We start from the raw sequence: 12,500 nt of genomic DNA, 5'->3' as shown, positions 1-12,500 counted from the left end.
TTACTAAGCAAAAGCCATGAGCAGACTTCATCATGAAAACATTACTCGGCGCCAAACCTCCTTCATCACTTCCTGTGCAATCAGTGTTCAAAGTGATAGCGAGTAATTGGCCTTCCTAGCTCTAATATCCAGTCATTTGGAAGAGTAATTAATTCCACCGAGCCGAGCCCCGCGCCGGGACACCCTGCCTCGTCCGTCTGCTTGTTTGGGTCTTCCTTTCTTTCTCTCTCTCGCTTTCGCTCTCTCTTTTTTCTCTTTCTTTCTCTCTCTTTCTCTTTTTTACTTTCGCTTCCTTTCTTTCGCTTTCTCTTTCTTTCTCTCTTTAGCTTTCTCTTTTTCTCTTTCACTTTTTCTCTCTTTCGCCTTCTCTTTCTTTCTCTCTTTCAATTTCACTTTCTCTTTCTTTCTCTCTTTCACTTTCTTTCACTTTTTCTCTTTCTTTTTCTCTCTCTTCATTCACTCTATGTGGACTTTGTTTATAAATGTGTGTGTGTGTGTGTGTGTGTGTGTGTGTGTGTGTGTGTGTGTGTGTGTGTGTGTGTGTGTGTGTGTGTGTGTGTGTGAGAGAGAGAGAGAGAGAGAGAGAGAGAGAGAGAGAGAGAGAGAGAGAGAGAGAAAGGTGGAGGAGGGGGGGCGAGACTCTCCCATCATTATTAATGTCAGTAGATGTAGCAATGACGTTAGCAGTTAATTAAGACTCCTTTATTGCGGAACTGAAGGGGGGTAGGGGGTAGGAGGGGGAAGGAGGGGGAAGAGGGGGAAGGAGGGGAAAGAGGGGGAAGGAGGGGAAAGAGGGGGAAGGAGGGGAAAGAGGGGAAGGAGGGGAACGGAGAAGAAGAAGTGGAGAAGGACGAGGATATAAGGAGAGTAGGGGCTCGGAGCAAGGGAATTACTTCCTTTAAGAGTCTTGGGTTATTGCTTATGCTATCGCCGTCTCTCTTACTCACTCTCTCTCTCTCTCTCTCTCTCTCTCTCTCTCTCTCTCTCTCTCTCTCTCTCTCTCTCTCTCTCTCTCTCTCTCTCTCTCTCTCTCTCTCTCTCTCTCTCTGTGTGTGTGCGTGCGCGCGTGCGTAAGCGTTTGCGCTTGCATTTGCGTGTGTATGAGACTTGGAAACAAAGATGAAATTCAAGAGATAAACAGAGATGAATAGAGATGGGAAGGGAAGAGGAGGAAGGGAAGGAAAAGGAGGAAGGAGGAGGAGGAAGAGGAGGAGGAGGAGGAGGAGGAGGAAGAGGAAGAGGAGGAGGAAGAGGAGGAGGAAGAGGAGGAGGAAGAGGAGGAGAAAGAGGAGGAGGAAGAGGAGGAGAAAGAGGAGGAGAAAGAGGAAGAGGAGGAGGAAGAGGAGGAGGAAGAGGAGGAGGAGAAGGAGGAGGAACAGGAGGAGGAAGAGGAGGAAGAGGAGGAGGAAGAGGAAGAGGAGGAGGAGGAGGAGGTGGAGGAGGAAAGGTAGGAGGGGGAGGGTAGAGATAAAAAAAAGGACTCCCGAAATTAACAAAAGCAGAATCTGTTCCAGCTGCCGTGGCAAGGGCATGAACGGGCACCTCCATATACCCCGAACTGCCCCGCCCCGCCCCGCCTTCGCCCCGCCCACCTGCCAAGCACCTATGAACGCCTCCCTCGCCCTCCTCTTCCTAATACGAATGTAAACTAAAGGAAATACACGGTCGAATGCCTGCAAGCATAAATAAACGCATATACGTTAATACGCAGACACACAAATACACACACTCACACACACATAAATGCATACGTGTCTGCTCGCATGATTATCGCCCCCATAAACAAGCTGACTTTCGAATAAGCAAATTCATGCACAAGCGCTAAGCCACTTGAACGCAAACGAACGGAAATCTGCAAGCACATACATTATCATTCTTTCTGTTGCTCTGTTTCTCTGTTTCTCTGTTTCTCTCTCGCTCTTTCTCTCGCTCGCTCTCAATCTCTCTCTTTCTCTCTCTCTCTCTCTCTCTCTCTCTCTCTCTCTCTCTCTCTTTCTCTCTCTCTCTCTCTCTCTCTCTCTCTCTCTCTCTCTCTCTCTTCGCTCTCTCTTTCTCTCTCTCTCTATCTCTCTCCAGCTAATTCCATGTACGCTTATACCTCTTGTTTCTTTCCTCATTTTCCTTTTTTGCTGTCGTTGTCGTCGTCTTCTTCTCCTTTTCCCCTTCTTTTTCTCTTCTCTTTTCTTCCTTTCTTCACCCCTTCTTCCTACTCCCTCTCCTCCGTCCCTCCTCAAAACAACGTATCTCATCTTCGGTTCATATTTTTGGCACCGCTTCGCTCCCTCCCTCCTCTCTTCCCTCCCTCCCCTCCTCCCCTCCCCTCCCTCCCTCCCTCCCTCCCTCCCTCCCTCCCTCACGCGAGAACATTCCAGCAGTAAAGGCACAGTCACAAACAAACATCCGATCTCTCTTTTTATTGCCTTCCCACCCCCTTCCTCCTCTCTCTCTCTCCCGCTCCTTCCACAATAAAATCTTACATAAGAAGCACAAGCAAATAAACTCCCGAATTAACCCCTTCCCTCCCCCCCTTCCCTTCCCTCTTCTATACCCTCCCCTTACCCCTCCTCCCTTCTCTTCGATGCCCCCGTATCCTTTCCCTCTCCCCTCAATTCGTCTTCCCCTGTATCTCCTCCCCTCCCCTCTCCCCTCTTTCCGTCTTCCCCTATATCTCCTCCTCCCCTCCCCTCTCCCCTCTTTCCGTCTTCCCCTGTATCTCCTCCCCTCCCCTCTCCCTTCTTTCCGTCTTCCCCTGTATCTCCTCCCCTCCCCTCTCCCCTCTTTTCGTCCTCCCCTGTATCTCCTCCCCTCCCCTCTACCCTCTTTCCGTCTTCCCCTGTATCTCCTCCCCCCCTCCCCTCTTCCCGTCTTCCCCTGTATCTCCTCCCCTCCCCTCCCCTCCCTTTCTTTCCGTCTTCCCCGTATCTCCTCCCCTCCTCTCCCCTCTCCCCTCTTCCCGTCTTCCCCTGTATCTCCTCCCCTCCCCTCCCCTCCCCTCCCCCTCCCCTCCCCTCTTCCCTCTCCCCCCCCCCCCTCTTCCCTCTCCCCTCCCCTCTTCCCTCTCCCGTCTCCCTTCTCTCAGTTACCGAGATCCGTTCTCATCAGGTCGAACAACAACCAGATAGGAAAGAAACCAGATCCACCCTGTCCTCCCTCCCTCCCTTACCTTTCCCCTTCTTCTTTCTCCTGCTCCCCTCATCTCTTTCTCTCTGTTCCCTTCCTTCCTTACGCTTCTTCCCCTTCTCCATGTTTTTTCCTTTTATCTTCCCTCCTCTTTGTTTTGTTTTTTTTCTCTCTCTTTCTCGCTCGGTCTTCTGTGTCTTTCCTCTTAATCTTCTTCCTTTTCTCCCTCTCTCTTTTCTCCCCTCCTCCCTCTTTCTCTTGTTCCTCTCCCTTCCCCTCTTCTTTCTCTTCTCTCTTTTTTATCTCCTCTTTCTCCCTTTTTCTCTCCTTCTCTTCCTTTATACTCTCTCTCTTCTCTCCCTTTCCCACTTCTTTCTCTTTTTTTTCTCTCCCCTCTCTTCTCTTCCTTCCCTTCTCTTTCTCTTTTTCCTCTCCCTTCTCTTCTCTCCCCTCACCCCTTCTCTCTCTCCTTCCCCTGCCATCTCTTGTCTCCTCTTCCTTCCGATTTCCTTGCCTCCTCTTTTCTTCTCCCTTCCCCCTTTCCTTTGCCAGAATCCAAACACGGAGCCGCTCCTACCATACGTCACGTAGGCTTGATCAGAGGGCGTGGGGGGGGGGGGGGGAGGCGAAGGGGAGGAGCGAAACGGGGAGAGAGAATGTGAAGAAAGGGGAAGAGACGATGTGGAGAAAGGAGAAGAGAGAATGTGAAGGAAGGGGAAGAGACAATGTGGAGAAAAGAGAAGAGAGAATGTGGAGGAAGGGGAAGAGACGATGTGGAGAAAGGAGAAGAGAGAATGTGGAGAAAGGGGGAGAGACAATGTGGAGAAGGGGAAAGAGACAATGTGGAGAAAGGGGAAGAGACGATGTGGAGAAAGGGGAAGAGAGAATGTGAAGAAAGGGGAAGAGACGATGTGGAGAAAGGGGAAGAGATAATGTGGAGAAAGGAAAAGAGATAATGTGGAGGAAGGGGAAGAGACAATGTGGAGAAAGGGAAGAGAGAATGTGGAGAAAGGGGGAGAGACAATGTGGATACAGGAGAAAAGAGAATGTGGAGAAAAGGGAGGAGTCTAGAGAGGAGGGAGTAGAGGGGAGAGGAACGGATGGGAAGCAGGTGAAAGAGGAGGGACTCAGAGAGGAAAAAGAACCAACTAAAGGTAGAAATAGTAATAAGTGGTGTGAAGAAAAGGAGGGAAGAGAGATAGCAGGACGCAGATGGCAAAAAAAGGAAATATATAATATTGAAAAGAGAGAGGAGAGGAGACCTAATAAGAAAATAAGGGAAGAGAAAACAAGGGGAAAAGGAAGAGGAAAAACAGAAAGCACTACGAAAAGAAGAGAATAGGGCGGGAAGAAAACGAGAAGAGAAGAAAACACAAGAGAAAGGAGAGGAGGAGGGGCAAGGAATGAGGGTCGACGTGTGGGTGTTCTAAATCCGGGCCCCTGAGGATCCCTTACGCGTAGGTGGGAGGCTAGGGCAACGTGGCAATCGGCTGAATCACACGCCTAGGTTTTTTTTTCCCTATTATATCTCCTTTTCCTCTCAATCACATGCTCTCTTTCACTCGCTTACATTCCATCTCCCCCTCACATTTTCCTTTCCTCTCTCTCATATCCCATGCATTCTGTTCCATATTCTCCTTCTCCTTCCCTCTTTTTCTCTCACCTGCTCTACCTCGATTCCTCTATCTCCTCTTCTCCTTTCCTCTACCCTTTTCTTTCTCTCCTTCCCGTCACCTCTTCTCCTTTCTCTCTACCATCTCCTATCCGTTTCTCCCGCCTTCCTCTTCCCCTCTCCCCTTCCCTCCCTTTTCCCTCCCTCCTTCCTTCTCCTTTTCACCTTCCCTCCGCCTGTTCTCCTTTCCCTGCCTTCCTCTCCGATCCCCCTCTCCCCCTTCCCTCTACTTTTAACCCTCCCCCACACCCCTTCTCTTCTTCTTCTCCCCTTTCCCCCTTCCTATTATTATTCTCCTCTCCCCCCTACCCTTTTCTCCTTCCCTCCCCCTACTTTCCCTCCTTCTTCTTCTCCTCCTCCTCCACGCCCTCCCTACCTCCCCGTGCAGGAAATACACTCGAGGTATTTACCCACGGCCGCGTAACTCGATATTTTGTTCCGTCTTGGTAAAAATAAATCGTCAGGGTACTTCATTATCAAAGCAAAAAATCGCACGCAGGGATATGAGGCATGAGAGAGAGAGAGAGAGAGAGAGAGAGAGAGAGAGAGAGAGAGAGAGAGAGAGAGAGAGAGAGAGAGAGAGAGAGAGAGAGAGAGAGAAGACAGAAAGGGCATCACATAAACTTGGATGTATGTATGCATGTATTTTCACATGTATATTTTACTACTACCCATGTGTATGCGTGCGTGTGTGCGTCTTCGTGAGCGCGCAAATGTGTTTACGTATAAGCTTGTGTCACTGGCCTGCTATCTGCGCACTATGAACCCAATGCGACAGAGGCAGGGTCGGGAGGCGGGAGGCGGGGGGGTCGTGTGGGGTCGGGAGGCGTCGGCTGGTGCGAGTTCGGGGGGGGGGGGGGTAGGGTGGGCGGGAAGTTTTCGGGTGGGGTAGGGTAGGGTGGGGTAGATAGGAAGCTGTTGGGTGGGGTAGGGTGGGGTAGGGTAGTAGGGAAGTTGTCGGGTGGGGTAGGGTAGGGTAGGGTAGTAGGGAAGTTGTCGGGTGGGGTAGGGTGGGGTAGGGTAGGGTGGGGTAGAGAGGAAGTGGTCGGGTGGGGTAGGGTTGGGGTAGCGTAGGAGGGAAGTTGTCGGGTAGGGTATGGTGAGTTGGGGGTTGAGATGGGTTCTTGTGGCCCGGGGTGGGGGAGGGTGGGGGAGGGTGGGGGAGATGGTGACCTTGGGCAACCACGCATTATAGAGTCATGTGACCCTGTCTGACCTTCTGACCTTTAAATTAGGAAACAAAAAAATCCTCCTTACAGATGATGATAGTAAAAGTACGTAATGAAGGGGAGGACATATGGAGGAAAGAAAAAACGGAGAGGAGGTAAAAGTGAAAAATAAGGAGAAAGAAGGAAAAGGAAACTAAACAGAAAGGATAAACAAGAGACACAAAAAAATATGGGGAGAGAGCGAGAACGAAAGGAAAATAGAGAAAGAAAAATACAGATGGACAGATAGATAGATAGATAGAGAGATGGGGAGGGAGGGAGAGAGGGAGAGAGGGAGAGAGGGAGAGAGGGAGGGAGGGAGAGAGGGAGGGAGGGAGGGAGAGAGGGAGGGAGGGAGAGAGGGAGATAAGGAGGGAGGAAGGGAGGGAGGGAGGGAGGGAGGGAGGGAGAGAGATAGGGAGGGAGGGAGGGAGGGAGAAGGGAGGGAGGGAGAGAGAGAGAGATAGGGAGGGAGGAAAAGAGGTAGGGGAGAGAGGAGACGAGAGGGAGAGAGGGAGGGAGGGAGGAAGGGAGGAGAGGAGATGGGGAGGGAGGGAGAGAGGGAGGGAGAGCGGGAGAGGAGGGAGGGAGGGAGGGAGGGAGGGAGGGATGGAAGGGAGGGAGGGAGGGAGGAGAGAGGGGGGAGGGGAGAGGGAGAGCGAGAGCGAGAGAGAGAGGAAGAGAGAGAGAGAGAGAGGAGAGAGAGAGAGAGAGAGATGGGGAGATAGGGGAGAGAGAGAGAGAGAGAGATGAGAGAGAGAGAGGATGAGAGAAGAGGAGAGAGTAGAGAGAGGAGAGGAGAGACGATGAGAGAGAGAGAGAGAGAGAATGTGAGGAGAGAGGAGAGGAAGAGAGAGAGGAGAGAGAAGAGATGGGGAGTAGAAGAGAGAGAGAGAGAGAGGAGGAGAAGAGAGAGTAGAGATAGAGTGAGAGAGAGAGAAGAGAGAGAGAGGAAGAGAGAGAAGAGAAGAGAGAGAGAGAGAGAGAGAGAGAGATGACGATGAGAGAGGAAGAGAGAGGGAGAGAAAGAGAGAGAGGAAAGAAAGAGAGAAAGAAAGAGGAGTGAGAGAGAGAGAGGAAAGAAAGAGAGTGAGAGATTTGAGAGAAGAGAGAGAGAGTGAAAGAGGAGAGAGAGGGAGAGAGGAGAAGGAGGAGAGAGAAGATGAGAGAGAAGAGGAGGAAAGAGAGAGAGAGAGAGAGAGAGAAGAGAGAGAGAGAGAGACGAGAGAGAAAGAGAGAGATTGAGGGAGAGAAAGATTGAGAGAGAGAGAGGAGAGAGAGATGAGAGGAGAGAGAGGATTGGGAGAGAAGAGAGAGGAAGGAGAAAGAGAGGAGAGAGAGAAAGAAGAAGATGAAGAGAGGAAAGATGAAAGATGAGAGAAGAGATGGGGGAGAGAGGAGAGAGAGAGAGAGAGAGAGATGAGGAGAGGAGAGAGAGGAGAGAGAGAGAGAGAGAGATGAGTGGAGAGAAGAGAGAGAAAGAAGAGAGTGAAAGAAAGAGGAAAGAAAGAGAGATGAGAGAGAGAAAGAGAGAGAGAAAGAAGAGAGAAGAGAGAAAGAAAGAGAGAAAGAGAGAAGAAAGCGAGAGAGAGAGAGAGAGAGAGAGAGAGGAGAGAGAGAGAGAGAGAGAGATGTGGACGAGAGAGAGAGAGAGAGAGAGAAGAGAAGGAAGAGAGGAGAGAGAGAAGAGAGAGAAGAGAGAGGGGAGAGAGAAGAGAGAGGGGAGAGAGAAGAGAGAGGGGAGAGAGAGATAGGAGATAGGAAAGAGGAGAGAGAGAGAGGAGAGAGAGAGAAGTTAGAGAGAGAGAAGTTAGAGAGAGAGAAGTTAGTGAGAGAGGAGAGAGAAGAGATAGGTGAGAGAGGAGAGAGAAGAGATAGGTTAGAGAGGTGAGAGAGGTGAGAGGAGACTGGAGACTGGAGAGAGGAGCAAGGAGAGAGGAAAGAGGAAAGAGGAAAGAGGAAAGAGGGAAAGAGGAAAGAGGAGAAAGAAGAGAAGAGAAGAGAAGAGAAGAGAAGAGAAGAGAAGAGAAGAGAAGAGAAGAGAAGAGAAGAGAAGAGAAGAGAAGAGAAGAGAAGAGAAGAGAAGAGAAGAGAAGAGAAGAGAAGAGAAAATAAAATAAAATAATAAAAGAAAATAAAAGGAAAAAAAAAGAAAAGAAAAGAAAAGAAAAGAAGAGAAGAGAGGAGAGAGAGAGGAGAGGAGAGAGAGAGGAGGAATGAACATACATTTGTGGAAGACACCAAGCCCCGTGACCGACCGATAAGACTCTGCCATCAAAGATAACTTTTTTCTCTACTGCGTTTCTCAAAACGAGACATCATCTATCCTTATCTCCCTATCCTCCCCTTTCTCTCTCTTTCTATTTACCTTTCTTTCGTTTGTTTACACATTTTTTTCCTTGCTCTCTTTCTTTGTATGTACAAACAATGTAAGACAGGCAAACAGAGACAAACACAGACACAAAGAAAGGCACAAACAGACAGACACAGGCACACAAGACACAGGCACACAAGACACACAGACACACACACACACAGACACACAGACACTCACTCACTCACTCCTCACTCACTCACTCACTCACTCACTCACTCACTCACTCTCTCACTCTCTCACTCTCTCTCTCTCTCTCTCAATGTACTTGAGGGCTCGCATAAAGTGATTGTTTATACTCGTGTTGTCTGCTATCTGACGTGGGCATATTCAGCAGACGGGAGATATATATCTCTCGGCTTTCCCCACTTTTTGTTCTTGGGAGTCATTTCTTGGTACTTTGTGTAAATTGTTCGAGTTTTGTTGTGTTGTTGTTCGTGACTTGTTGTAAAGATAGGTCAGAGGGAGAGGGAGAGGGAGAGGGGGAGAGAGATAGAGAGAGAGAGAGAGAGAGAGAGAGAGAGAGAGAGAAGAGAGAGAGAGAGAGAGAGAGAGAGAGAGAGAGAGAGAGAGAGAGAGAGAGAGAGAGAGAGAGAGAGAGAGTCTTAGTCCCGAGCTGCTCGACCGCATTCGACCTCCCGACCATTAACCCCCACCAATTACTCCTCGTCAAATTACCCTGACTTAATGCCCCGCTTCTAATGACCTCCCTCCTCTCCCGCCTGCCCGGCCGCGTGACCTTGCCCCCCCCCCCCTCTCGCCCCGAAGAAGCCACGTGGCACGGCTGTCAACAAATCACTGGCAGGCACCGAAAGGCTGATATCGGGACGTCTCAACCCGTGACCGCCAGGCACTGACCTCGACTACAGACAACCAAAGAGGTACAATTTGAAGCTGGGGTTTCACTGACGAAGTAATTGCAAGTATTCTCTCATTTGAACAAACTTTTCGCTTGGTTTTCTTATCCATGGTCCTGAAGTGCTTGATAAAATTCAAGCATCCCCGTATCGTAGCAAGAATTGTTCCGTCACCATGGTAACAGCGTCGTTCTTGTACCCTACCGTGCGAGTGTAAACAAAACATTTGAATGCAATGGTAACGTTTCAACTTGTTTTGCAATGAAGGGAAAACTAAAGAAAAGCGTAGGAGGGAAGTTGTATGCTTAATTAAGCCTACTCACTACATGCTAAAGAAATTAATACGTTATGTATCAATTGCGTCTACGTTAAGCCACATTGTCACAACAAAGCAAGCGATATACAGCTCAGCTTCGACCTCGAATTTACTCGAGAGAGAAATCTATTTTACTTAAATGGCGTAGCAATTACATTCTCCAATAACAAGTGACACTCATTCCACTGGACTATTTTGAAGGACACAGCACAGTCACGTAGAGTAATAGCCTTAAATGTATTGTGAATTTCAACCCTAAATTATTCACCCAAACACCACATTTCAATAGCGTTGACGAAAAACACTATCATTCCGATAAGGATTTCAACCACGTACACATCACGGTTGGTGTGTCCGTTACGAAATCGCAGTGCTCCCAAATGGCGCCGGCCCGCTCCTTTTCGGAAGCTAACGGGACATTTGTGGCCATCTGGAGAGGAATTCTAGATCAGCGAAACTTCTACTTCAGGCGGTAATTGCTGGCACCTCCATCCGCTTGTCTGTCTCTCAGACTGGCTAACTAAGTGAATGGCTCTTTTCTTTTCTTTTGAAGTGAAACGGATGAGGAGTGAGGAAAGGGGAGATGTGGGAGGACGAGAAAAAAAGAGGGGGGGAGGAAGGAGGGAAGAGGAAAGACAGACGAACGAAGGAAGAGAAGAAAAGAGGGGAGGGGGGCGATTTCATTGAACAAGGCTGGGAATATCTTTTTTCTTTCTCTTCTTTCTGTCGCCCTCCCTCCCTTCTTCTTCTTCTTCTTCTTCTTCTTCTTCTTCTTCTCCTCCTCCTCCTCCTCCTCCTCCTCCTCCTCCTCCTCCTCCTCCTCCTCCTCCTCCTCCTTCTCCTCCTCCCCCGAGCGCGGCGCGAGAAAGGCCCGGCATCTGCGCGCGTGTCGAAACGGAGTCCGGCGCTGCTGGCGGCGATGGTGCAACCTTTCCATGCCGAGTCGGAGGAGGCCAGGGTCAGCGGCGCCTCCGGGAGTTCCTCGTCCTCGGAGCGGTAGCGCACTCTCACTCGAAGGGCGCCTCGGGAATACGGGGCTTGATGAAGACCTGGTTCCTCTGCTTCTCTGTCAGTTTGCGCCGGTTTGTCGCCCCCCCCCCCCCTCTCTTTCACCCGGGCTTTCCCCTTTCACCCTTATTCTCTCTCTCTCTCTCTCACTCTAGCTCTCTCTCTCTCTCTCTCTCTCTCTCTCTCTCTCTCACTCTAGCTCGCTCTCTCTCTCTCTCTCTCTCTCTCTCTCTCTCTCTCTCTCTCTCTCTCTCTCTCTCTCTCTCACTCTAGCTCTCTCACTCTCTCTCTCTCTCTCTCTCTCTCTCTCTCTCTCTCTCTCTCTCTCTCTCTCTCTCTCTCTCTCTCTCTCTCTCTCTCTCTCTCTCCCTCACCTCTTTCCCCCGCTCAACCACCTTCGACTTGCTCTTCCACTCGCACACAAATCCTCCTCAGGCCCACCTTATTCCCTCATCGTCTTCCCTCATCCTTTCCTCATACTCTGACGTCACTCTCGCACACTCGTGGCTGCCCTTTAAACCATCCCGGACACGCTCGCTCTCGTTCCTCGGAGAAAATAAAAAAAAAGACAGGTAGTCCTATTCTTACCTCATTCCCACACCAGAATGAGAGAAATAAACAGAAAGACAATCATAATGATGGCGATAAACACAATGATGACTGATGATGACTAACGATGATTGATGATGATGATTGATGATGATGACTATGATGATGACGATGATGATGATGATGAACATGCAGAGACAGATGATGATTATAATAATAATAATGGTAACGCCAAATAATTAGATGCAGAGGAAAAGGCCAAAAGAAGTACAGTTACAAGAAGCTGCCGCGCGTGGGGTCTGGAAGGGCATCCGCCTCGCAATCTCTCCCCGAGCCCCGCCCACAAGCGCCGCCCCTGCCTGAGAGCCCCGCCCACTCACCGTTGATGTGGTTGATGAGGACGTAGTCAGACTCGACGCCGTCCAGCTTGACCAGTTCCGTCCTCATTGTCTCGACGCAAAGCATGACCCTGAGTCGCTGGGCTTGCCTCACCTCGTCCTCGAACCACCTTCTCCTCCTCCTCCTCCTCCGCCTCTTCAGGGCCAGCCGAGGGCGACCATTCTGAAGCTCACACTCGAACGGGTCACTTCCGGTTCCGTGGGCCGATTCTTGAACCACCATTCGCTCCTCCTTGAGGTCGGCGCCAAAAGCAATGGGTTTGCCCGCGGGTCTTCTCCGCTTCCTTCTGCTCCAATGCCTCGGCTTGGTGGATCTTTTCAAATGTATATCCTGCTACTTGTATTATTGCAAATATCAACAACTTCACTTTCTTCCCCTCTTAGGCCTATAACTCTTTTTTCGCTCTCCTTGTAAGCCTACTACTTTTTTTTTTTCACTTCTGGGGAATATCACTTTCTAATACTTATCTTCTCACTACGATAGAAAAATAAATACCAACTCTTAATTCTTTATATACAAAAATATACTTGAAATACGGTATCAGTTATCTTCAGTGGGACTAAAGGCAACTGACATTTGTACTCGTTATAAACACCATTTTCACTTTTCTTTTAAATTACGGCACAGGAATTCCAGAGACTAATTCACTAGTCTTTTATTCCATCCCTCTGTCTGTCTCTTTCTTTCTACCACCACGTATCAATAATAATCATTGCTTCATTTCCTTACCATTTCTCTCTCTCTTTCTTTATTCTCTACATTAATCCTTCTCTCTTCTTTCTTTTCTGTCCGCTTTTCCTCTTCGGACCTCGACCGCCACTCAGCAGCCACAGCCTCCAAGATCGCCGAGATAAGATTTTATCTCCTCATCGACGAGAGAGGGAGGGGGGGTGAGGGCAGCGAGATAAGAGCGTCGCCTCAAGGCAGCCGAGGAAGAACAAAAATAATAACAACAGTGATGTAAAAAGACAAAGAGGTCACCCGTCTTTCCTCTCCC

The 12,500-nt window shown here is 49.5% G+C and overlaps 1 protein-coding gene across 1 annotated transcript in view; it reads right to left on the bottom strand.

Annotated features, from left to right (window-relative positions):
• LOC125042367 (dual 3',5'-cyclic-AMP and -GMP phosphodiesterase 11-like) overlaps positions 1-12,494 on the bottom strand; it is a 56,582-nt gene extending 44,088 nt beyond the window's left edge. Inside the window, exon 1 of the mRNA XM_047637936.1 lies at positions 11,485-12,494. Within this exon, the coding sequence (XP_047493892.1) occupies positions 11,485-11,725 (241 nt within the window). The 5' untranslated portion in view covers positions 11,726-12,494. The remainder of the gene's footprint in view (positions 1-11,484) is intronic.
• Between the last annotated feature and the right edge of the window lie 6 nt (positions 12,495-12,500).

The sequence above is a fragment of the Penaeus chinensis genome, chromosome 32 (genome assembly GCF_019202785.1).
Source record: "Penaeus chinensis breed Huanghai No. 1 chromosome 32, ASM1920278v2, whole genome shotgun sequence".
Classification (NCBI taxonomy): Eukaryota; Metazoa; Arthropoda; class Malacostraca; order Decapoda; family Penaeidae; genus Penaeus; species Penaeus chinensis.
This window is presented reverse-complemented; position numbering and strand designations above follow the sequence as displayed.